At 50.1% G+C, this 25,000-nt stretch overlaps 1 protein-coding gene across 1 annotated transcript in view; it reads left to right on the top strand.

Annotated features, from left to right (window-relative positions):
- LOC115189544 (probable JmjC domain-containing histone demethylation protein 2C) overlaps positions 1 to 25,000 on the top strand; it is a gene marked incomplete in the record, with an annotated part of 78,029 nt that overhangs the window by 11,452 nt on the left and 41,577 nt on the right. The window contains 4 exon segments of the mRNA XM_029748167.1: positions 2,602 to 4,490; positions 5,712 to 6,010; positions 14,154 to 17,335; positions 22,618 to 22,819. Coding sequence (XP_029604027.1) covers positions 2,602 to 4,490; positions 5,712 to 6,010; positions 14,154 to 17,335; positions 22,618 to 22,819 — 5,572 coding nt within the window.

Below are 25,000 nucleotides of genomic sequence, written 5' to 3'. Positions count from 1 at the left end.
TAAACAGTAGTAGCAGTGTATGTGATGAGTCAATGCGGATAGTCTGTGTAGCTATTTGGTTAACCTTTTAGCAGTCTCATGTCTTGGGGGTAGAAGATATTCAGGGTCCTGTTGGTTCCAGACTTGTCATTGGGTATTAGAGAGAACAGTCTGACTAGTGTCTGGAGTGTTAGCGTGTTTTATCAATGTATTTATTGACCTGAAGACAGGATGCAGTTTAAGACTTGGAGTCGCTGATAAACTGCAGGAATTATAACAGCTAGGAGGAGCATTACTCCCTGCTCTGGGAGCGTTACTCCCTGCTCTAGGAGCGTTACTTCGCTCTAGGAGCGTTACTTCGCTCTAGGAGCGTTACTCCCTGCTCTAGGAGCATTACTCCCTGCTCTAGGAGCATTACTCCCTGCTCTAGGAGCGTTTCTCCCTGCTCTAGGAGCGTTACTCCCTGCTCTAGGAGCGTTACTCCCTGCTCTAGGAGAGTTACTCCCTGCTCTAGGAGCGTTACTCCCTACTCTAGGAGCGTTACTCCCTACTCTAGGAGCATTACTCCCTACTCTAGGAGCGTTACTCCCTGCTCTAGGAGCGTTACTCCCTGCTCTAGGAGCGTTACTCCCTGCTCTAGGAGCGTTACTCCCTACTCTAGGAGCGTTACTCCCTACTCTGGGAGCGTTACTCCCTACTCTGGGAGCGTTACTGCCTACTCTGGGAGCGTTACTGCCTGCTCTAGGAGCGTTACTCCCTGCTCTAGGAGCGTTACTCCCTGCTCTAGGAGCGTTACTCCCTGCTCTAGGAGCGTTACTCCCTGCTCTGGGAGCGTTACTCCCTGCTCTGGGAGCGTTACTCGCATTACTCCCTGCTCTAGGAGCGTTACTCCCTGCTCTAGGAGCGTTACTCCCTGCTCTAGGAGCGTTACTCCCTGCTCTAGGAGCGTTACTCCCTACTCTAGGAGCGTTACTCCCTACTCTAGGAGCGTTACTCCCTGCTCTAGGAGCGTTACTCCCTGCTCTAGGAGCGTTACTCCCTACTCTGGGAGCGTTACTCCCTACTCTGGGAGCGTTACTCCCTACTCTGGGAGCGTTACTGCCTGCTCTGTGAGCGTTACTCCCTGCTCTGGGAGCGTTACTCCCTGCTCTGGGAGCGTTACTCGCATTACTCCCTGCTCTGGGAGCGTTACTGCCTGCTCTAGGAGCGTTACTCCCTGCTCTGGGAGCGTTACTCCCTGCTCTAGGAGCGTTACTCCCTGCTCTGGGAGCGTTACTCGCATTACTCCCTGCTCTGGGAGCGTTACTCCCTGGTCTGGGAGCGTTCCTCCCTGCTCTGGTCTGGGAGCGTTACTCCCTGCTCTGGTCTGGGAGCGTTACTCCCTGCTCTGGTCTGGGAGCGTTACTCCCTGCTCTGGTCTGGGAGCGTTACTCCCTGCTCTGGTCTGGGAGCGTTACTCCCTGCTCTGGTCTGGGAGCGTTACTCCCTGCTCTGGGAGCGTTTCTCCCTGCTCTGGGAGCGTTTCTCCCTGCTCTGGGAGCGTTTCTCCCTGCTCTGGGAGTGTTTCTCCCTGCTCTGGGAGCGTTACTCCCTACTCTGTGAGCGTTAAAAGGCATGTGGGAGACGCCCCAAACATATGGAAGAAGGTGCTTTTTGGCCATCAAGGAAAACGCTATGTCTGGCGCAAATCTGGCGCAAACCTCTCATCACCCCGAGAACACCATCCCACAGTGAAGTGTGGTTGTGGCAGCATCTTGCTGTGGGGATGTTTTTCATTGGCAGAGACTGGGAAACTGGTCAGAATTGAAGGAATGATGGATGGCGCTAAATACAGGGAAATTATTGAGGGGAAACCGGTTTCAGTCTTCCAGAGATTTGAGACTGGGACGGAGGTTCACCTTCCAGCAGGACAATGACCCTAAGCATACTGTAAAGTAACAGTCGAGTGGTTTATGGGAAAACATTTAAATGTCTTGGAATGGCCTAGTCCATGGGTCGACCCCCGGCCTAGTCAAAGGCCAGACCTCAATCCCATTGAGAATCTGTGGTATGACTTTTAAAGATTCCTGTACGCCAGCGGAACCAATACAACTTGAAGGAGCTGGAGCAGTTTTGCCTTGAAGAATGGCCAAAAATCCCAGTGGCTAGATGTGCCAAGCTTATAGAGACATACCCCAAGAGACTTGCAGCTGTAATTGCTGCAAAAGTATTGACTTTGGGGGGGGGAATGGTTATGCACGCTCAAGTTTTCTGTTTTTTTTGTCTTCTTGTTTGTTTCACAATTAAAACTATTTTGCATCTTCAAAGTGGTAGGCATGTTGTGTAAATCAAAGGATACAAATCCCCCAAAAATCTATTTTAATTCCAGGTTGTAAGTCAACAAAATAGGAAAAATGCCAAGGGGGGTGAATACTTTCGCAAGTCACTGTATAGTGCACTACTTCAGACCAGGGCTCATAGTGCACTATGTAAGGAATAGGGTTCCATTTGGGACGCGGTCTAGGACTGATGCTGTGTACTGTACATTCTGCTGCTTGTCATTTAGACTTCTAATATATTCTCCTCTGATTGATCTCTCCAGACTTCTCTAATATATTCTCCTCCTTTGATTCATCTCTCCAGACTTCTTTAAAAGTACGAGCAGCAAGCAGGTGGCAGTGAATAAGCGGAGGAAAGCGGAGGAGGAAGAGGAGAAGAAATCAGGTTTAAAAAGACTGAGAAGCGAGACGACAGTGAGGTCTGACTTCTCTGAGAGCAGTGACTCTGAGATGTCTACCAAGAGAACCAGGACGGCAGACTCCTCCTCTTCCTCAGAGCAGAACTCAGAGGAGGAGCTAAAAGGGAAGACCGGCCAGGAGGGACACAAGAGCCAGGGTTCTAAGACTGGGAAGGAGTCTGCTCTGACAGACAGTCTCTCCCCCTGGGGTGAGGAGCTTCAGAAGACGACGTTTCAGCAGTCGTCAGCCGACAGGGAGCCGAGGTCATCCCTGCGACAGCAGCAGGCCCTTCCCCTGTCCTCCTCCCAGGGCTCTGCCCCCTCTGAGGGCCAAGGGGAGGGCATCATGGAGAACAACAGCACTATGAAAGACCCCTCCCAGACCCATCTCCAGTCCAAGGACCAGTACACCAGCGCTGGGGTGGTCGCCAGGACACAGACTCCCTCTCAGTATATAATCCACATCACAGCAGAGGACGCTAACGCACACATGGCCTCCCGGGAGAACTCTGAGGCCGTCTCGGCCCTGCTGGCCTCCCAGAATCCATCTGAGCCCTCCTACCTCTCTGAGCCCAGCAGACATTTGGTGCTAAACCCCTCTGTGGCCCCTCCCTCTCCCCTTCGTAAGAGCCCCTCGGAGTGTGACCTTAGGAACCAGACTCCCTCAGTGACGGAGTGTGACCTTAGGAACCAGACTCCCTCAGTGACGGAGTGTGACCTTAGGAACCAGACTCCCTCAGTAACAGAGTGTGACCTTAGGAACCAGACTCCCTCAGTATCAGAGTGTGACCTTAGGAACCAGACTCCCTCAGTGACAGAGTGTGACCTTAGGAACCAGACTCCCTCAGTGACAGAGTGTAACCTTAGGAACCAGACTCCCTCAGTGACAGAGTGTAGGAAGCCAGAGGCAAAGCAGCATGTAGCTGGCAGCCTGGGCAGTAAGATGGAGTTAGTCCATTCAGTGGTGATCAGACCTGTAGCATCAGTCAGTGAGTCTGCTGCTGTAGTAGAGAGAGAGAAGCAGCTATATTCCTCCATGTTGCCCTGCATTAAGAACGCCTCGTTGGCCGACGAGGCCAGGAAGTCGTACAAGCTAAGCCCCTCCCCTGATGTCCCCAAGCCCCTCCCCTCCCCAGAGGCCCTGAAGCATACGCCCCTCTGCTCCCCTGACATCGTCAAGTCTAAAACACAGAGTGTTCTAGAGACTGGGTCTAAACCCAAACCCCTCACCTCCCCAGAGGTGTCCAAGCATAAAGTCCGTTACCCGGACAACCCCTCTCGCTCCAGCTTTAAGCCCGTCCTGGCCCGAGGGACTGAGTCGCCAGGGTCTTGCACTAAGAGCCCGCTAATCATCGATAAGAACGAGCATTTCACCGTGTACCGGGACCCTGCGCTTGTCCGTCCCAACCAGGAGTCCAATCACGTGTCCTATCTGCACCCCCAGCTCCACCCCCTCCACGCCTCCTCCCACCACCACACCTCCCACCTCCTGCCCTCCTCCCACCACCACCTCCTCTCCGGGGTGCTCTCCGGCCTGCCTCCAGGCCCCCTGCTGGGGGGTCATCCCCGACTAGACTCCTCAGGGCTGGGGCACCTGGGACTAGCCCATCACCACCCTGTCTCTCAGCCCCAGACACACAGCCACACCTCAGCCTCGTACAACCAGCTGGGGCTGTATCCAATCATCTGGCAGTACCCCAACGGGACCCGCTCCTATCCCCCAGGACTCAACCTGCCCGGGTCGAAGTGGGTGCACCCCGAAAACACTGTCAACTCTGAGAGCAACACGAGGAGGGTGAGTACCAAACAGCCAGGTTCTATTCTTCTACAACTCTTTATCCTGTTCTACTACTTCTATCTGTTAGGACTTCTACCTAGCAACTGTATCATAGCAACTGTGATCGTGTTGCCAGTTTAAACAGCTAGCTGCTGTAGCATAGCAACTGTAGCATAGCAACTGTGATCGTGTTGCCAGTTTAAACAGCTAGCTGCTGTAGCATAGCTGCTGTATCATAGCAACTGTGATCGTGTTGCCAGTTTAAACAGCTAGCTGCTGTATCATAGCAACTGTGATCGTGTTGCCAGTTTAAACAGCTAGCTGCTGTAGCATAGCAACTGTAGCATAGCAACTGTGATCGTGTTGCCAGTTTAAACAGCTAGCTGCTGTAGCATAGCTGCTGTATCATAGCAACTGTGATCGTGTTGCCAGTTTAAACAGCTAGCTGCTGTATCATAGCAACTGTGATCGTGTTGCCAGTTTAAACAGCTAGCTGCTGTATCATAGCAACTGTGATCGTGTTGCCAGTTTAAACAGCTAGCTGCTGTATCATAGCAACTGTGATCATGTTGCCAGTTTAAACAGCTAGCTGCTGTAGCATAGTAACTATGATCGTGTTGCCAGTTTAAACAGCTAGCTGCTGTAGCATAGCAACTATGATCATGTTGCCAGTTTAAACAGGGTTTGACCCTGTCTGTCTCTCTGGGTGTTGTTGGACTGACCCTGTCTGTCTCTCTGGGTGTTGTTGGACTGACCCTGTCTGTCTCTCTGGGTCTGACCCTGTCTGTCTCTCTGGGTGTTGTTGGACTGACCCTGTCTGTCTCTCTGGGTGTTGTTGGACTGACCCTGTCTGTCTCTCTGGGTCTGACCCTGTCTGTCTCTCTGGGTGTTGTTGGACTGACCCTGTCTGTCTCTCTGGGTCTGACCCTGTCTGTCTCTCTGGGTGTTGTTGGACTGACCCTGTCTGTCTCTCTGGGTGTTGTTGGACTGACCCTGTCTGTCTCTCTGGGTCTGACCCTGTCTGTCTCTCTGGGTGTTGTTGGACTGACCCTGTCTGTCTCTCTGGGTGTTGTTGGACTGACCCTGTCTGTCTCTCTGGGTGTTGTTGGACTGACCCTGTCTGTCTCTCTGGGTGTCTGACCCTGTCTGTCTCGCTGGGTGTTGTTGGACTGACCCTGTCTTTCTCTCTGGGTGTTGTTGGTCTGACCCTGTCTGTCTCTCTGGGTCTTGTGGTACCAGAACACGGCCAGCCCTTGGATACACCACCAGGTCCCTGTCTCCTCCTCTGACAGCCTGGACCTACTGAGCCACGTCCCAGTCCGACCAGCCAGCGCCGACCCTCACCGGTCCGACCCCCATCCTCACCGGTCCGACCCCCATCCCCACCGGTCCGACCCCCATCCTCAACGGTCCGACCCCCATCCCCACCGGTCCGACCCCCATCCCCACCGCTCAGACCCCCACCGGCTCATCAAGATCAACCCTCACGCCAGCCCTCCTCTGCCCCTGGCCAAGACCACTGGGGATCTTCACAAGGAGTGAGTCTCAGTGTTCAATTCAGCTGCTCACACACACACACACACACACACACACACACACACACACACACACACACACACACACACACACACACACACACACACACACACACACACACACACACACACACACACACACACACAGTAGACATACACTCTCACACACTCACAGACATTAGACATACACACTCACATACAGGGAATCCAGTCACCAAACGTCAGAGCACATAGTTGTGCTCTAAACAGCAGTGAGACCAGTGTTCTGCTGTTATACACCACATCCTAGTTATTCCTGCTGAGGGCTGTTCGGCTGTTATACACCATGTCCTAGTTATTCCTACTGAGGGCTGTTCTGCTGTTATACACCATGTCCTAGTTATTCCTACTGAGGGCTGTTCTGCTGTTATACACCATGTCCTAGTTATTCCTACTGAGGGCTGTTCTGCTGTTATACACCATGTCCTAGTTATTCCTACTGAGGGATGTTCTGCTGTTATACACCACGTCCTAGTTATTCCTACTGAGGGATGTTCTGCTGTTATACACCATGTCCTAGTTATTCCTACTGAGGGCTGTTCTGCTGTTATACACCATGTCCTAGTTATTCCTCCTGAGGGATGTTCTGCTGTTATACACCATGTCCTAGTTATTCCTACTGAGGGCTGTTCTGTCTGCTGTTATACACCATGTCCTAGTTATTCCTACTGAGGGCTGTTCTGCTGTTATACACCATGTCCTAGTTATTCCTACTGAGGGCTGTTATACACCATGTCCTAGTTATTCCTACTGAGGGCTGTTATACACCATGTCCTAGTTATTCCTACTGAGGGCTGTTCTGTTATACACCATGTCCTAGTTATTCCTACTGAGGGCTGTTCTGCTGTTATACACCATGTCCTAGTTATTCCTACTGAGGGCTGTTCTGCTGTTATATACCATGTCCTAGTTATTCCTACTGAGGGCTGTTCTGCTGTTATACACCATGTCCTAGTTATTCCTACTGAGGGATGTTCTGCTGTTATACACCATGTCCTAGTTATTCCTACTGAGGGCTGTTCTGCTGTTATACACCATGTCCTAGTTATTCCTACTGAGGGCTGTTCTGCTGTTATACACCCTGTCCTAGTTATTCCTACTGAGGGCTGTTCTGCTGTTATACACCGTGTCCTAGTTATTCCTACTGAGGGCTGTTATACACCATGTCCTAGTTATTCCTACTGAGGGATGTTCTGCTGTTTTTCACCATGTCCTAGTTATTCCTACTGAGGGCTGTTCTGCTGTTATACACCATGTCCTAGTTATTCCTACTGAGGGATGTTCTGCTGTTATACACCATGTCCTAGTTATTCCTACTGAGGGCTGTTCTGCTGTTATACACCATGTCCTAGTTATTCCTACTGAGGGATGTTCTGCTGTTATACACCACGTCCTAGTTATTCCTACTGAGGGATGTTCTGCTGTTATACACCATGTCCTAGTTATTCCTACTGAGGGCTGTTCTGCTGTTATACACCATGTCCTAGTTATTCCTCCTGAGGGATGTTCTGCTGTTATACACCATGTCCTAGTTATTCCTACTGAGGGCTGTTCTGTCTGCTGTTATACACCATGTCCTAGTTATTCCTACTGAGGGCTGTTCTGCTGTTATACACCATGTCCTAGTTATTCCTACTGAGGGCTGTTATACACCATGTCCTAGTTATTCCTACTGAGGGCTGTTATACACCATGTCCTAGTTATTCCTACTGAGGGCTGTTCTGCTGTTATACACCATGTCCTAGTTATTCCTACTGAGGGCTGTTCTGCTGTTATACACCATGTCCTAGTTATTCCTACTGAGGGCTGTTCTGCTGTTATACACCATGTCCTAGTTATTCCTACTGAGGGCTGTTCTGCTGTTATACACCATGTCCTAGTTATTCCTACTGAGGGATGTTCTGCTGTTATACACCATGTCCTAGTTATTCCTCCTGAGGGCTGTTCTGCTGTTATACACCATGTCCTAGTTATTCCTACTGAGGGCTGTTCTGCTGTTATACACCCTGTCCTAGTTATTCCTACTGAGGGCTGTTCTGCTGTTATACACCCTGTCCTAGTTATTCCTACTGAGGGCTGTTATACACCATGTCCTAGTTATTCCTACTGAGGGATGTTCTGCTGTTTTTCACCATGTCCTAGTTATTCCTACTGAGGGCTGTTCTGCTGTTATACACCATGTCCTAGTTATTCCTACTGAGGGATGTTCTGCTGTTATACACCATGTCCTAGTTATTCCTACTGAGGGCTGTTCTGCTGTTATACACCATGTCCTAGTTATTCCTACTGAGGGCTGTTCTGCTGTTATACACCATGTCCTAGTTATTCCTACTGAGGGCTGTTCTGCTGTTATACACCATGTCCTAGTTATTCCTACTGAGGGCTGTTCTGCTGTTATACACCATGTCCTAGTTATTCCTACTGAGGGCTGTTATACACCATGTCCTAGTTATTCCTACTGAGGGATGTTCTGCTGTTTTTCACCATGTCCTAGTTATTCCTGCTGAGGGCTGTTATACACCATGTCCTAGTTATTCCTACTGAGGGCTGTTATACACCATGTCCTAGTTATTCCTACTGAGGGCTGTTCTGCTGTTATACACCATGTCCTAGTTATTCCTACTGAGGGATGTTCTGCTGTTATACACCATGTCCTAGTTATTCCTACTGAGGGCTGTTCTGCTGTTATACACCATGTCCTAGTAATTCCTACTGAGGGCTGTTCTGCTGTTATACACCATGTCCTAGTTATTCCTACTGAGGGATGTTCTGCTGTTATACACCATGTCCTAGTTATTCCTGCTGAGGGCTGTTATACACCATGTCCTAGTTATTCCTACTGAGGGCTGTTCTGCTGTTATACACCATGTCCTAGTTATTCCTACTGAGGACTGTTATACACCACGTCCTAGTTATTCCTGCTGAGGACTGTTCTGCTGTTATACACCATGTCCTAGTTATTCCTACTGAGGGCTGTTCTGTCTGCTGTTATACACCATGTCCTAGTTATTCCTACTGAGGGCTGTTCTGCTGTTATACACCATGTCCTAGTTATTCCTACTGAGGGCTGTTATACACCATGTCCTAGTTATTCCTACTGAGGGCTGTTATACACCATGTCCTAGTTATTCCTACTGAGGGCTGTTATACACCATGTCCTAGTTATTCCTACTGAGGGATGTTCTGCTGTTATACACCATGTCCTAGTTATTCCTACTGAGGGATGTTCTGCTGTTATACACCATGTCCTAGTTATTCCTACTGAGGGATGTTCTGCTGTTATACACCATGTCCTAGTTATTCCTACTGAGGGCTGTTCTGCTGTTATACACCATGTCCTAGTTATTCCTACTGAGGGCTGTTATACACCATGTCCTAGTTATTCCTGCTGAGGGCTGTTATACACCATGTCCTAGTTATTCCTACTGAGGGCTGTTCTGCTGTTATACACCATGTCCTAGTTATTCCTACTGAGGGATGTTCTGCTGTTATACACCATGTCCTAGTTATTCCTACTGAGGGCTGTTCTGCTGTTATACACCATGTCCTAGTTATTCCTACTGAGGGCTGTTCTACACCATGTTCTAGTTATTCCTACTGAGGGCTGTTCTGCTGTTATACACCATGTCCTAGTTATTCCTACTGAGGGATGTTCTGCTGTTATACACCATGTCCTAGTTATTCCTACTGAGGGCTGTTCTGTCTGCTGTTATACACCATGTCCTAGTTATTCCTACTGAGGGATGTTCTGCTGTTATACACCATGTCCTAGTTATTCCTACTGAGGGCTGTTCTGCTGTTATACACCATGTCCTAGTTATTCCTACTGAGGGCTGTTATACACCATGTCCTAGTTATTCCTACTGAGGGCTGTTCTGCTGTTATACACCACGTCCTAGTTATTCCTACTGAGGGCTGTTCTGCTGTTATACACCATGTCCTAGTTATTCCTCCTGAGGGCTAATATACACCATGTCCTAGTTATTCCTACTGAGGGCTGTTCTGCTGTTATACACCATGTCCTAGTTATTCCTGCTGAGGGCTGTTATACACCATGTCCTAGTTATTCCTACTGAGGGCTGTTCTGTCTGCTGTTATACACCATGTCCTAGTTATTCCTACTGAGGGCTGTTCTGCTGTTATACACCATGTCCTAGTTATTCCTGCTGAGGGCTGTTATACACCATGTCCTAGTTATTCCTACTGAGGGCTGTTCTGTCTGCTGTTATACACCATGTCCTAGTTATTCCTACTGAGGGATGTTATTCACCATGTCCTAGTTATTCCTACTGAGGGCTGTTATACACCACGTCCTAGTTATTCCTACTGAGTGATGTTATTCACCATGTCCTAGTTATTCCTACTGAGGGCTGTTCTGCTGTTATACACCATGTCCTAGTTATTCCTACTGAGGGCTGTTATACACCATGTCCTAGTTATTCCTCCTGAGGGCTGTTCTGCTGTTATACACCATGTCCTAGTTATTCCTACTGAGGGCTGTTCTGCTGTTATACACCACGTCCTAGTTATTCCTCCTGAGGGCTGTTCTGCTGTTATACACCATGTCCTAGTTATTCCTCCTGAGGGCTGTTCTGCTGTTATACACCATGTCCTAGTTATTCCTACTGAGGGATGTTCTGCTGTTATACACCATGTCCTAGTTATTCCTCCTGAGGGCTGTTCTGCTGTTATACACCATGTCCTAGTTATTCCTCCTGAGGGCTGTTCTGCTGTTATTCACCATGTCCTAGTTATTCCTACTGAGGGCTGTTCTGCTGTTATACACCATGTCCTAGTTATTCCTACTGAGGGCTGTTCTGCTGTTATACACCATGTCCTAGTTATTCCTACTGAGGGCTGTTCTGCTGTTATACACCATGTCCTAGTTATTCCTACTGAGGGCTGTTCTGCTGTTATACACCATGTCCTAGTTATTCCTACTGAGGGCTGTTCTGCTGTTATACACCATGTCCTAGTTATTCCTACTGAGGGATGTTCTGCTGTTATACACCATGTCCTAGTTATTCCTACTGAGGGATGTTCTGCTGTTATACACCATGTCCTAGTTATTCCTACTGAGGGCTGTTCTGTCTGCTGTTATACACCATGTCCTAGTTATTCCTACTGATGGCTGTTATACACCATGTCCTAGTTATTCCTACTGAGGGCTGTTATACACCATGTCCTAATTATTCCTACTGAGGGCTGTTCTGCTGTTATACACCATGTCCTAGTTATTCCTACTGAGGGCTGTTCTGTCTGCTGTTATTATATGTCCCTGAACAACGAGGGGGGGGGGGTCAAAATAAAAAGTAACAGTCAGTATCTGGTGTGGCCACCAGCTGCATTAAGTACTGCAGTGCATCTCCTCCTCATGGACTGCACCAGATTTGCCAGTACTTGCTGTGAGATGTTACCCCACTCTTCCACCAAGGCACTTGCAAGTTCCCGGACATTTCTGGGGGGGAATGGCCCCAGCCCTCACCCTCCGATCCAACAAGTCCCAGACGTGCTCAATGGGATTGAGATCCGGGCTCTTCGCTGGCCATGGCAGAACACTGACATTCCTGTCTTGCAGGAAATCACGCACAGAACGAGCAGTATGGCTGGTGGCATTGTCATGCTGGAGGGTCATGTCAGGATGAGCCTGCAGGAGGGTTTCCACATGAGGGAGGAGGATGTCTTCCCTGTGACACACAGCGTTGAGATTGCCTGCAATGACAACAAGCTCAGTCCGATGATGCTGTGACACACTGCCCCAGACCATGACGGACCCTCCACCTCCAAATCGATCCCACTCCAGAGTACAGGCCTCTGTGTAACGCGAATCCGACCATCACTCCTGTTGAGACAAAACCGCGACTCGTCAATGAAGAGCACTTTTTGCCAGTCCTGTCTGGTCAAGCAACTTTGTTGCCGGTGATGTCTGGTGAGGACCTGCCTTACAACAGGCCTACAAGCCCTCAGGCCAACCTTTCTCAGCCTATTGCAGACAGTCTGAGCACTGATGGAGGGATTGTGCATTGCTGGTGTAACTAGGGCAGTTGTTGTTGCCATCCTGTACCTGTCCCACAGTTGTGATGTTCGTATGTACCGATCCTGTGCAGGTGTTTGTTTTGCGTGGTTTGCCACTGCAATGACGATCAGATGTCCGTCCTGTCTCCCTGTAGCGCTGTCTTAGGCGTCTCACAGTACGGACATTGCAATTTATTGCCCTGGCCACATCTGCAGTCCTCATGCCTCCTTGCAGCATGGCTAAGGCACGTTCACATGTTCATGCAGTCTCTGTCAATAACTAGGACATGGAGTCAGTAGAAAGGCCTCTTTAGTGTCCTACGTTTTCATAACTGGGACCTTAATTGCCTACCGTTTTGTAAGCTGTTAGTGTCTTAACTACCGTTCCACAGGTGCATGTTCATTAATTCATTGTTTATGGTTCATTGAACAAGCAATTGAAACAGTGTTTAAACCCTTTACAATGAAGATCTGTGAAGTTATTTGGATTTTTACGAATTATCTTTGAAAGACAGGGTCTTGAAAAAGGGATGTTTTTTTGTTGTTGCTGAGTTTATGACCTAGGAATAAGTATTTGACCCCTCTGCAAAACATGACTTAGTACTTGGTGGCAAAACCCTTGTTGGCAATCACAGAGGTCAGACATTTCTTGTAGTTGGCCACCAGGTTTGCACACATCTCAGGAGGGATTTAGTCCCACTCCTCTTTGCAGATCTTCTCCAAGTCATTAAGGCTTCGAGGCTGACGTTTGGCAACTCGAACCTTCAGCTCCCTCCACAGATGTTCTATGGGATTAAGGTCTGTAGACTGGCTAGGCCACTCCAGGACCTTAATGTGCTTCTTCTTGAGCCACTCCTTTGTTGCCTTGGCCGTGTGTTTTGGGTCATTGTCATGCTGGAATACCCATCCACGACCCATTTTCAATGCCCTGGCTGAGGGAAGGAGGTTCTCACCCAAGATTTGACGGTACATGGCCCCGTCCATCGTTCCTTTGATGCGGTGAAGTTGTCCTGTCCCCTTAGTAGAAAAACACCCCAAAGCATAATGTTTCCACCTCCATGTTTGACGGTGGGGATGGTATTCTTGGGGTCATAGGCAGCATTCCTCCTCCTCCAAACACAGCGAGTTGAGTTGATGCCAAAGAGCTCCATTTTGGTCTCATCTGACCACAACACTTTCACCCAGTTGTCCTCTGAACCATTCAGATGTTCATTGGCAAACTTCAGACGGGCATATATATGTGCTTTCTTGAGCAAGGGGACCTTGCGGGCGCTGCAGGATTTCAGGCCTTCACGGCGTAGTGTGTTACCAATTGTTTTCTTGGTGACTATGGTCCCAGCTGCCTTGAGATCATTGACAAGATCCTCCCATGTAGTTCTGGGCTGATTCCTCACCGTTCTCATGATCATTGCAACTCCACGAGGTGAGATCTTGCATGGAGCCCCAGGCCGCGGGAGATTGACAGTTCTTTTGTTTCTTCCATTTGCGAATAATCGCACCAGCTGTCACCTTCTCACCAAGCTGCTTGGCGATGGTCTTGTAGCCCATTCCAGCCTTGTGTAGGTCTACAATCTTGTCCCTGACATCCTTGGAGAGCTCTTTGGTCTTGGCCATGGTGGAGAGTTTGGAATCTGATTGATTGATTGCTTCTGTGGGCAGGTGTCTTTTATACAGGTAACAAGCTGAGATTAGGAGCACTCCCTTTAAGAGTGTGCTCCTAATCTCAGCTCGTTACCTGTATAAAAGACATCTGAGAGCCAGAAATCTTTCTGATTGAGAGGGGGTCAAATACTTATTTCCCTCATTAAAATGCAAATAATTTTATAACATTTTTGACGTGTTTTTCTGGATTTTTTTGTTGTTATTATGTCTCTCACTGTTCAAATAAACCTACCATTAAAATTATAGAGTGATCATTTCTTTGTCAGTGGGCAAACGTACAAAATCAGCAGGGGATCAAATACTTTTCCCCCCCTCACTGTAGTGCACTACTTTAGACCAGAGCTCTGTCTGGGAATAGTGTGCCATTTGAGACGTAGCCTGTGACTTCCTGTCTGGTCTGTAGTTGAATGTTATTTCTTTCTTTCCTCAGGGATTTGAAGGGTTTTGTGGACCCCATCAGAACCATCACTCTGGCCCATCTGAAGCAGGAGCAGGACCGTAGCAGAACCCCGACTGGGAAGGACAGTCACCTGCACCAGCTTTACCTGGAGGCCCATAATAAACAACAGCAACAGAGGATGGTCCAGCAGCAGGAAGCAGGGCAGACGGACCGGGCCAGTAAGTATAAAGAGGAGAACAGACGGATCCTCCAGGAGAGCATTGAGGTGGCCCCCTTCACCGCTAAGATCCGCTTCAGTGAGACCGACAGGGAGCCTAATCCCTACCCCCGGATCCCCTCCCTGCCCCACCCCTACCCCCGGATCCCCTCGCTCCCCTCCCTCCCCCACCGCCTCCATCAGGAGAAGGAAACGGAGCGCCCTGCAGTAGACCTGTATCAGTTCAAACAGCAGGCCGCGTCCCAGCACAGTCTCCCCCCAAGTAACTACTTCACTAACCTGTCCAACAGTGTGGTCAACGAGCCACCGCGTCTCTACCCCTCTAAAGAGCTCAACTCATACTTTGAGAAGGTGGGCACGGCGCAGGACTCGGCAGCAGCCTCTAGTCTCTCTCTGGGTGGAGGGGCAGCGTTCAGCTCCAAGTCCCTGTCCAAACCCCCTCCTCTCATCAAACACCAGGCTGATGGGGAGGGTCTGCTAGGGAAGAAGATATCAGAGCAGCTGAACCAGCAGGTAAGCCTATCCAACATGCAGAGGTATCGTCTCAGTACCATAGTCAGCCCTGTTAGTCCAGACCTCTCCCCTTCCTCCAGTCAGACCCAGACCCAGAGCCACTGTCAGACCCAGAGCCAGACCCAGAGCCTCTGTCAGACCCAGAGCCAAACCCAGAGCCACTGTCAGACCCAGAGTCAGACCCAGAGCCCCTGTCGGACCCAGAGCCAGACCCTAGCCCAGCTAAGGTCTATGCCAGCACTGCACCGCGCCCCCGTGTTCCACCCTCCTATCCAGCAGACACTGGACAGGAAGGAGGCGGGCTACGGCCGTTTGTCTCCACCCACCCTGACCCCCATCCAGCCAGTCAGCTCGGCCGGTAAAGTGTCTGAGCGGCAGAAACCGCCCACCCTTCTGCCAGAGCTACGGGAGGTCAGCGCCGTGTGTAAAGGCGGGGCAGCGATGACCTCATCCGAGGTGTGGCGAGCCGGCGACTCTCAGAGCCACGACAAGCTGGGATGGCATTCTGAAAGGAGCCCCGGCAGGAAGCCTGGGGCCACAACGGCATCTGTTATCGTCCGTCCCTCTACGTGTATAAAGTACGATGGCTCGCCAGGCGCCAAGACCTCTTCCTCGGCCAAGGACTCTCTGACGGGGAGGATGTTCCCAGGCAGCAGGCCTCAGACAGTCTGTCTGAAACTGGCCTATGAGAGAGACAGGGAGTCTGGAGGGAAAGTAATCCTGCCAAACACTAACTTGGAGGAGGCCGTTTGCGTGCAGCAGTACAATAACAATTTTATGAGATTGTCCCAGTCTCAGGGAACCTTTCCAGTCTCTGTCTCGGCTGCTGCCAACTCTGTGTGCAATAGGACTAGTGATGTGACTAGGGCAGTTTCCAATATGGCACCCTACGGTGTGCTGAGTAGAAGACAAGAGAGAATCTACTGTGGGCCCAACACCTCCAGCGCTAGCAGGACAGAGAGCTGTGGCCCTCGGGGCAGGACCCTCCACTCAGGGCCTGGGTTAGGGCCAAGGGCCGAGCTCCAGCAACAGGAGGGGGGCTCCTCCAGGACCTCCTCCCCCAACCTGCACCCCGGGTCCAGCCCCAGCCTGGCCAGCAGCACCCAGGCCTCTCCCAACCCCAGCCAGTCCTACTATGGAAGCTTTATCCATCTGAAGAAGCACAAGGCAGCGTTGGCAGCAGCCCAGCAGTCCAGAGGTCCTAGCAACAGCTCCAGTGGTAGTGGTCTTGAGAGCCTGATTGAGCCATCTAACAGTAAAGCTCTTCACATCTCCCCTCCACCTCCCCTTGCCTCGGCCTCAGCCCAGGACCACAGAACCACAACAAGCCCAGGACCACATCAAGCAGGAGCTAGCCCTGGCCCCCTGCCCAATGGCCAGCCAGCCCAGATGAACCTGAGCCAATCTCAACCCAACTGCCACAAGCTGAAGAAGGCCTGGCTCACCAGACACTCAGAGGAGGACAGGAACATAAATACTATGATTAAAACAGAGGAGGCTGATAAGTCTGTTACCACCTCTGTGAGCCCCTCTCTGTCGAAGGCTGTTACCACCACTGTGAGCCCCTCTGTGTCGAAGGCTGTTACCACCACTGTGAGCCCCTCTGTGTCGAAGGCTGTTACCACCTCTGTGAGCCCCTCTGTGTCGAAGGCTGTTACCACCACTGTGAGCCCCTCTGTGTCGAAGGCTGTTACCACCACTGTGTCGAAGGCTGTTACCACCTCTGTGAGCCCCTCTGTGTCGAAGGCTGTTACCACCACTGTGAGCCCCTCTGTGTCGAAGGCTGTTACCACCTCTGTGAGCCCCTCTGTGTCGAAGGCTGTTACCACCTCTGTGTCGAAGGCTGTTACCACCTCTGTGAACCCCTCTGTGTCGAAGGCTGTTACCACCACTGTGTCGAAGGCTGTTACCACCACTGTGAGCCCCTCTGTGTCAAAGGCTGTTACCACCTCTGTGTCGAAGGCTGTTACCACCACTGTGAGCCCCTCTGTGTCGAAGGCTGTTACCACCACTGTGTCGAAGGCTGTTACCGCCTCTGTGAGCCCCTCTGTGTCGAAGGCTGTTACCACCACTGTGAGCCCCTCTGTGTCGAAGGCTGTGAGCCCCTCTGTGTCTGAGATGGAAATGATCAAGCCTTGCACCGTCACTCTGATTGCCTCTACCTCCAGTGACGTGGAGATGAAGATAGAGGAGGTCAAAGGTCAGGAGGACAAGATGGCCGCCGAGGACAGGAATACGCGGCGCGGGAGCAAGAGGGTGTACGACCGCGACTCGGCCTCGGAGAGCGGAGAGGACTCTGACGCCAGCGAGAGCAGCAAGCAGGAGCAGAGGGCTAAGAGGCAGCCCAAACCCACCTACAAGAAGAAACAGAACGACATGCAGAGGAGGAAAGGAGACGGAGAGAGAGACGAGGAGGAGCTGAAACCAAACGGGATCTTTAGGAGCGCCAGGGAGAAGACCAAGCTGAAACAGTCCAGCAACAGTAAGTCAAGCATTCAAGGGACATTTCAAAATGTTTCAACTTCATATTCATCTACTCCAGCACCACCCCAACATTACCATGTCAGTACCAGCACCACCCCAACATTACCATGTCAGTACCAGCACCACCCCAATATTACCATATCAGTTCCAGCACCACCCCAACATTACCATATCAACTCCAGCACCACCCCAATATTACCATATCAGTTCCAGCACCACCCCAACATTACCATATCAACTCCAGCACCACCCCAACATTACCATATCAGTTCCAGCACCACCCCAACATTACCATATCAACTCCAGCACCACCCCAACATTACCATATCAGCTCCAGCACCACCCCAACATTACCATATCAGCACCACCCCAACATTACCATATCAGTTCCAGCACCACCCCAACATTACCATATCAACTCCAGCACCACCCCAACATTACCATATCACCTCCAGCACCACCCCAACATTACCATATCAGCACCACCCCAACATTACCATATCAACTCCAGCACCACCCCAACATTACCATACCAGCACCACCCCAACATTACCATATCAGCTCCAGCACCACCCCAACATTACCATATCAGCTCCAGCACCACCCCAACATTACCATATCAGTACCAGCACCACCCCAACATTACCATATCAGTACCAGCCCCACCCCAATATTACCATATCAACTCCAGCACCACCCCAACATTACCATATCAACTCCAGCACCACCCCAACATTACCATATCAACTCCAGCACCACCCCAAAATTACCATATCAGCACCAGCACCACCCCAACATTACCATATCAGTACCAGCACCACCCCAACATTACCATATCAGTACCAGCACCACCCCAATATTACCATATCAGATCCAGCACCACCCCAACATTACCATATCAACTCCAGCACCACCCCAACATTACCATATCAACTCCAGCACCACCCCAATATTACCATATCAACTCCAGCACCACCCCAACATTACCATATCAACTCCAGCACCACCCCAACATTACCATATCAACTCCAGCACCACATCAGCTCCAGCACCACCCCAACATTACCATATCAGTACCAGCACCACCCCAACATTACCATATCAGTACCAGCACCACCCCAACATTACCATATCAACTCCAGCACCACCCCAACATTACCATATCAACTCCAGCACCACCCCAACATTACCATATCAACTCCAGCACCACCCCAACATTACCATATCAACTCCAGCACCACCCCAAAATTACCATATCAGCACCAGCACCACCCCAACATTACCATATCAGTACCAGCACCACCCCAACATTACCATATCAGTACCAGCACCACCCCAATATTACCATATCAGATCCAGCACCACCCCAACATTACCATATCAACTCCAGCACCACCCCAACATTACCATATCAGCTCCAGCACCACCCCAACATTACCATATCAGCACCACCCCAACATTACCATATCAGCTCCAGCACCACCCCAACATTACCATATCAGTACTAGCACCACCCCGACATTACCATATCAGTACCAGCACCACCCCAACATTACCATACCAGTACCAGCACCACCCCAATATTACCATATCAGATCCAGCACCACCCCACCATTACCATATCAACTCCAGCACCACCCCAACATTACCATATCAGCTCCAGCACCACCCCAACATTACCATATCAGCACCACCCCAACATTACCATATCAGCTCCAGCACCACCCCAACATTACCATATCAGCACCACCCAACCATTACCATATCAGTACCAGCACCACCCCAACATTACCATATCAGTACCAGCACCACCCCAACATTACCATACCAGCACCACCCCAACATTACCATACCAGCACCACCCCAACATTACCATGTGAAAATGGTGCGTTTCTGTTTTGTAGTAAGAAGATTGAGGAAGATAAGTGTTTTCAGAGAATGCCTCCTCACAATTGGTCCAATTACATGATGCACACCGATGATGTCATTGGGAACACTTCCTCTGTTTTACTGCAAAACACAGAAACGCACCATTTACACACGTGTTGACGTTGGGATGGTGCTGGACCTGATGAATGTAAAGTTGGTGTGTTTCTATGTAAATGTATGTAAAGTTTCCCTTTAATAACGCACGCATGCAGACACACAGACACACGTAACTCTCAAATAAATATGATTTCAATTTCTAATATCATTCTAACAAGGTTAACTCAGTCTCTCAGCTCATCATAGGTTAGCTGGCCTTATTATATATGCCATGTTATTATGATGAGTGTTTCTGTTTCTTACACAGCGTGGATATGAGCTGGCTGATGTTGTTGTTGGTTCTTAAAGGGGAGAGGTGTATACTCTGTTTGGAACATGAGATTATCTGACATCGCGCCAACTAAACTGTCCTTCTGGATGTTATTTGTGGAAGTTTGTTCGTTTTCCTATTTTCCCGAATCACAAACCAATTAGTTATTCTTAAATTTGCTTGAGCAATGTTCTCTTGACAATCGTGTAGCATTCTTAAGGAAGCTTGGTGTTTCCAATAGTGACTTCCTCTCCCCGGATGCCCGTACCTCGACTGAGTCCTAGTTGCGGGACGCGGGGATTGATTGGGACTTTGGTCAGAGGAAATGTCTTGTCTGCCTGGCCGTGGTGCATACGGTAGCTGCCCAGCACAACCCAACTCCTCTGCGCTCTGTCGCGGGTTGCGACAGGGTACTCGAAGGGAGAGGTTCGATGGGTACTCTCGGCCGCCCGAGCGCGCCTCACTCAGGCACCGCTTGCCTCTCTTTCCAGACTCTGTCGATGAAGGGTCCGGGCCCACCTCAGTGATCTGGTTGTATGTGGACTTTCGAGACCAGGCTAGCTAAACAAGCTCTGCACAGCGTGCTAGCCAGGTTAGCTAACTAGCCGACGCGAGCTAGCTTCTACTAGCTATTCATGCCTCCCCACGTTGGAGTTGATGCAGTAGCTCTCTAGTTTAGTACACGTAGCGTTAAGGCTCTTGGTTTTTAGTAAAGGACCGTGCTACGGTCTAGGAGGCTAGCTAGCCTAGCTTACACTAAAAAGCTTCTAGCTATAGAACTTTTTCTGGATCTGAGGACCCATGCCAAATCTTTTCAGTCTCCTGAGAGGGAATAGGTGTTGTTGTGTCCTCTTCACGACTGTCTTGGTGTGTTTGGACCTTGATAGTTCGTTGATGTGGACACCAAGGAACTTCAAGCTCTCAACCTGCTCCACTACAGCCCCGTTGATGTTAATTGGGGGCCTGTTCGGCCCGCCTTTTCCTGTAGTCCACAATCATCTCTTTTGTCTTGTTCACGTTGAGGGAGAGGTTGTTGTCCTGGCACCACACGACCAGGTCTCTGACCTCCTCCCTACAGGCTGTTTCATCGTTGTCGGTGATCAGGCCTACCACTGTTGTGTCATCAGCAAACTTAATGATGGTGTTGGAGTTGTGCCTGGCCATTAAGTCATGGTTGAACAGGGAGTACAGGAGGGGACTGAGCACGCACCCCTGAGGGGCCCCCGTGTTGAGGATCAGCTTGGCAGATGTGTTGTTACCTACCCTAACAACCTGGGGGTGGCCCGTCAGGAAGTCCACGATTCACATACTTTTGTGAGGTTGTATCGCTTGGATGCCACTGCTCCCAGTCTAGTGCACAGTGTGTTTACAGCTGGGACAGGACAGGGTCGTTAGGCAGAGCTCAGGCTGGATGGTCAGCCATGACCCCTTTCCTTTAGTATCCGCTTGGTCCGGCTTGGGGCGGAATTCTTGTTCCCCTTAGTTCCCATAGTGTTGTACTGACTGAAAGGGAACAGAACGTTATGAGTATAACTACTGTTCCCTGAAGGAGGGAAACCGGGTACAACACCTGCGTCGCCTGGTTCTGGGCTCGGTGAAGAGCGGTACTGAATTGAAGGAATGAATCCAAGCCGCAAGGTTGTCACCTGTGGATGGCGGCGGGGCTTTCAGAGAGGCGCGTATTTCATTGGCCTTGTCAGGCGTGATTTTAGCTCTTCGTTCAAAGTGGCAAGAGTGTGACTCCCCATAGTTGTACCATGTGTCCCTCCTTACGTTACGTTTTTCTGATCGTCTTTATATCCATAATGAGTTGTAAATTGAATTGACCTCAACTCTGGTGTAGAGAAATAAATAAGACCTCTAGCTACAGTACATAGTGCTGCTTACATCCTGTTCACCTTATTTATGTCCCCTCTGGTACCAGATGGGATCCCCCGCTCTGTGCTGATCATGTCTCTGTATTAGATATCATAGTAACCATCTCTCTGTCCCCATCCGGTACCAGATGGTGTCCCCCGCTCTGTGCTGAAGGACTGATCATGTCTCTGTATTAGATATCATAGTAACCGTCTCTCTGTCTCCATCCGGTACCAGATGGTATCCCCCGCTCTGTGCTGAAGGACTGATCATGTCTCTGTATTAGATATCATAGTAACCATCTCTCTGTCCCCATCCGGTACCAGATGGTATCCCCCGCTCTGTGCTGAAGGACTGATCATGTCTCTGTATTAGATATCATAGTAACCATCTCTCTGTCCCCATCCGGTACCAGATGGTATCCCCAGCTCTGTGCTGAAGGACTGATCATGTCTCTGTATTAGATATCATAGTAACCATCTCTCTGTCCCCATCCGGTACCAGATGGTATCCCCCGCTCTGTGCTGAAGGACTGATCATGTCTCTGTATTAGATATCATAGTAACCGTGTCTCTGTCCCCATCCGGTACCAGATGGGATCCCCTGCTCTGTGCTGAAGGACTGATCATGTCTCTGTATTAGATATCATAGTAACCGTGTCTCTGTCCCCATCCGGTACCAGATGGGATCCCCCGCTCTGTGCTGAAGGACTGATCATGTCTCTGTATTAGATATCATAGTAAACCGTGTCTCTGTCCCATCCGGTACCAGATGGTATCCCCCGCTCTGTGCTGAAGGACTGATCATGTCTCTGTATTAGATATCATAGTAACCGTGTCTCTGTCCCCATCCGGTACCAGATGGGATCCCCCGCTCTGTGCTGAAGGACTGATCATGTCTCTGTATTAGATATCATAGTAACCGTGTCTCTGTCCCCATCCGGTACCAGATGGTATCCCCAGCTCTGTGCTGAAGGACTGATCATGTCTCTGTATTAGATATCATAGTAACCATCTCTCTGTCCCCATCCGGTACCAGATGGTATCCCCCGCTCTGTGCTGAAGGACTGATCATGTCTCTGTATTAGATATCATAGTAACCGTGTCTCTGTCCCCATCCGGTACCAGATGGGATCCCCCGCTCTGTGCTGAAGGACTGGAGGAAGGTGAAGAAGCTGAAGCAGACGGGGGAGTCGTTCCTGCAGGATGACTCGTGCTCTGAGATTGGACCCAACCTGCAGAAGTGTCGGGAGTGTCGTGTTGTCCGCAGCAAGAAGGGGGAGCAGCCTGCTCATTCCCCTGTCTTCTGCCGCTTCTACTACTTCCGCCGGTGAGTCTGATTGGCTGATTCTGTCTCGTTTTGTCTGGTGTCTGGTTAGCTGGTCCGCTGGTATTTGATTGGCTGCTCTGTCCTCCCGCTAGTGTCTGATTGGCTGCTTTGCTCGGCTGGTCCACTTTGCCACCACATGGTTGCCAGAGATGATTTAGGTCATTGTATACGTTCTCCAACAATTTATCTGTTATTGTCTGTTAGTGATCCTCTTCCTCAGTCAGTCCATCTGTTATTGTCTGTTAGTGAACCTTCCTCAGTCAGTCCATCTGTTATTGTCTGTTAGTGAACCTTCCTCAGTCAGTCCATCTGTTATTGTCTGTTAGTGAACCTTCCTCAGTCAGTCAGTCCATCTGTTATTGTCTGTTAGTGAACCTTCCTCAGTCAGTCCATCTGTTATTGTCTGTTAGTGACCTTCCTCAGTCAGTCCATCTGTTATTGTCTGTTAGTGAACCTTCCTCAGTCAGTCCATCTGTTATTGTCTGTTAGTGAAACCTTCCTCATCAGTCAGTCCATCTGTTATTGTCTGTTAGTGAACCTTCCTCAGTCAGTCCATCTGTTATTGTCTGTTAGTGAACCTTCCTCAGTCAGTCCATCTGTTATTGTCTGTTAGTGAACCTTCCTCAGTCAGTCCATCTGTTATTGTCTGTTGGTGAACCTTCCTCAGTCAGTCCATCTGTTATTGTCTGTTAGTGAACCTTCCTCAGTCAGTCAGTCCATCTGTTATTGTCTGTTAGTGAACCTTCCTCAGTCAGTCCATCTGTTATTGTCTGTTAGTGAACCTTCCTCAGTCAGTCCATCTGTTATTGTCTGTTAGTGAACCTTCCTCAGTCAGTCAGTCCATCTGTTATTGTCTGTTAGTGAACCTTCCTCAGTCAGTCCATCTGTTATTGTCTGTCAGTGAACCTTCCTCAGTCAGTCCATCTGTTATTGTCTGTTAGTGTTGGTTCTGGGGTTGGTGTTGGTTCTGGGGTTGGGGTTGGTTCTGGGGATAGTGTTGGTTCTGGGGTTGGTGATGGTTCCCGGGGTTGGTGTTGGTTCTGGGGTTGGTGTTGGTTCTGGGGTTGGTGTTGGTTCTGGGGTTGGTGTTGGTTCTGGGGTTGGTGTTGGTTCTGGGGTTGGTGTTGTTCTGGGGTTGGTGTTGTTCTGGGGTTGGTGTTGGTTCTGGGGTTGGTGTTGGTTCTAGGGTTGGTGATGGTTCTGGGGTTGGTGTTGGTTCTGGGGTTGGTGTTGTTCTGGGGTTGGTGTTGTTCTGGGGTTGGTGTTGTTCTGGGGTTGGTGTTGTTCTGGGGTTGGTGTTGTTCTGGGGTTGGTGTTGGTTCCGGGGTTGGTGTTGGTTCTGGGGTTGGTATTGGTGTTGGTTCTGGGGTTAGTGTTGGTTCTGGGGTTGGTGTTGGTTCTAGGGTTAGTGTTGGTTCTAGGTTCTGGGATTAGTGTTGGTTCTGGGTTCTGGGATTAGTGTTGGTTCTGGGTTCTGGGGATAGTGTTGGTTCTGGGGTTGGTGTTGGTTCTGGGGTTGGTGTTGGTTCTGGGGTTGGGGTTGGTTCTGGGGATAGTGTTGGTTCTGGGGTTGGTGATGGTTCCCGGGGTTGGTGTTGGTTCTGGGGTTGGTGTTGGTTCTGGGGTTGGTGTTGGGTTCTGGGGTTGGTGTTGGTTCTGGGGTTGGTGTTGGTTCTGGGTTGGTGTTGGTTCTAGGGTTGGTGATGGTTCTGGGGTTGGTGTTGTTCTGGGGTTGGTGTTGTTCTGGGGTTGGTGTTGTTCTGGGGTTGGTATTGTTCTGGGGTTGGTGTTGTTCTGGGGTTGGTGTTGTTCTGGGGTTGGTGTTGGTTCCGGGGTTGGTGTTGGTTCTGGGGTTGGTATTGGTGTTGGTTCTGGGGTTAGTGTTCGTTCTGGGGTTGGTGTTGGTTCTAGGGTTGGTGTTGGTTCTGGGGTTGGTGTTGGTTCTAGGGTTAGTGTTGGTTCTAGGGTTCTGGGATTAGTGTTGGTTCTGGGTTCTGGGATTAGTGTTGGTTCTGGGTTCTGGGGATAGTGTTGGTTCTGGGGTTGGTGTTGGTTCTGGGGTTGGTGTTGGTTCTGGGGTTGGGGTTGGTTCTGGGATTGGTGTTGTTCTGGGGTATAGGTGTTGGTTCTGGGGGTTGGTGTGGGTTCTGGGTTGTGTGTCTGGGGTTGGTGTTGGTTCTG

This window comes from Salmo trutta, unplaced genomic scaffold (genome assembly GCF_901001165.1).
Source record: "Salmo trutta unplaced genomic scaffold, fSalTru1.1, whole genome shotgun sequence".
In the NCBI taxonomy this organism is placed as follows: domain Eukaryota; kingdom Metazoa; phylum Chordata; class Actinopteri; order Salmoniformes; family Salmonidae; genus Salmo; species Salmo trutta.
The sequence above is the reverse complement of the archived record's forward strand: the minus strand, read 5'-3'. Positions and strand labels throughout refer to the sequence as shown.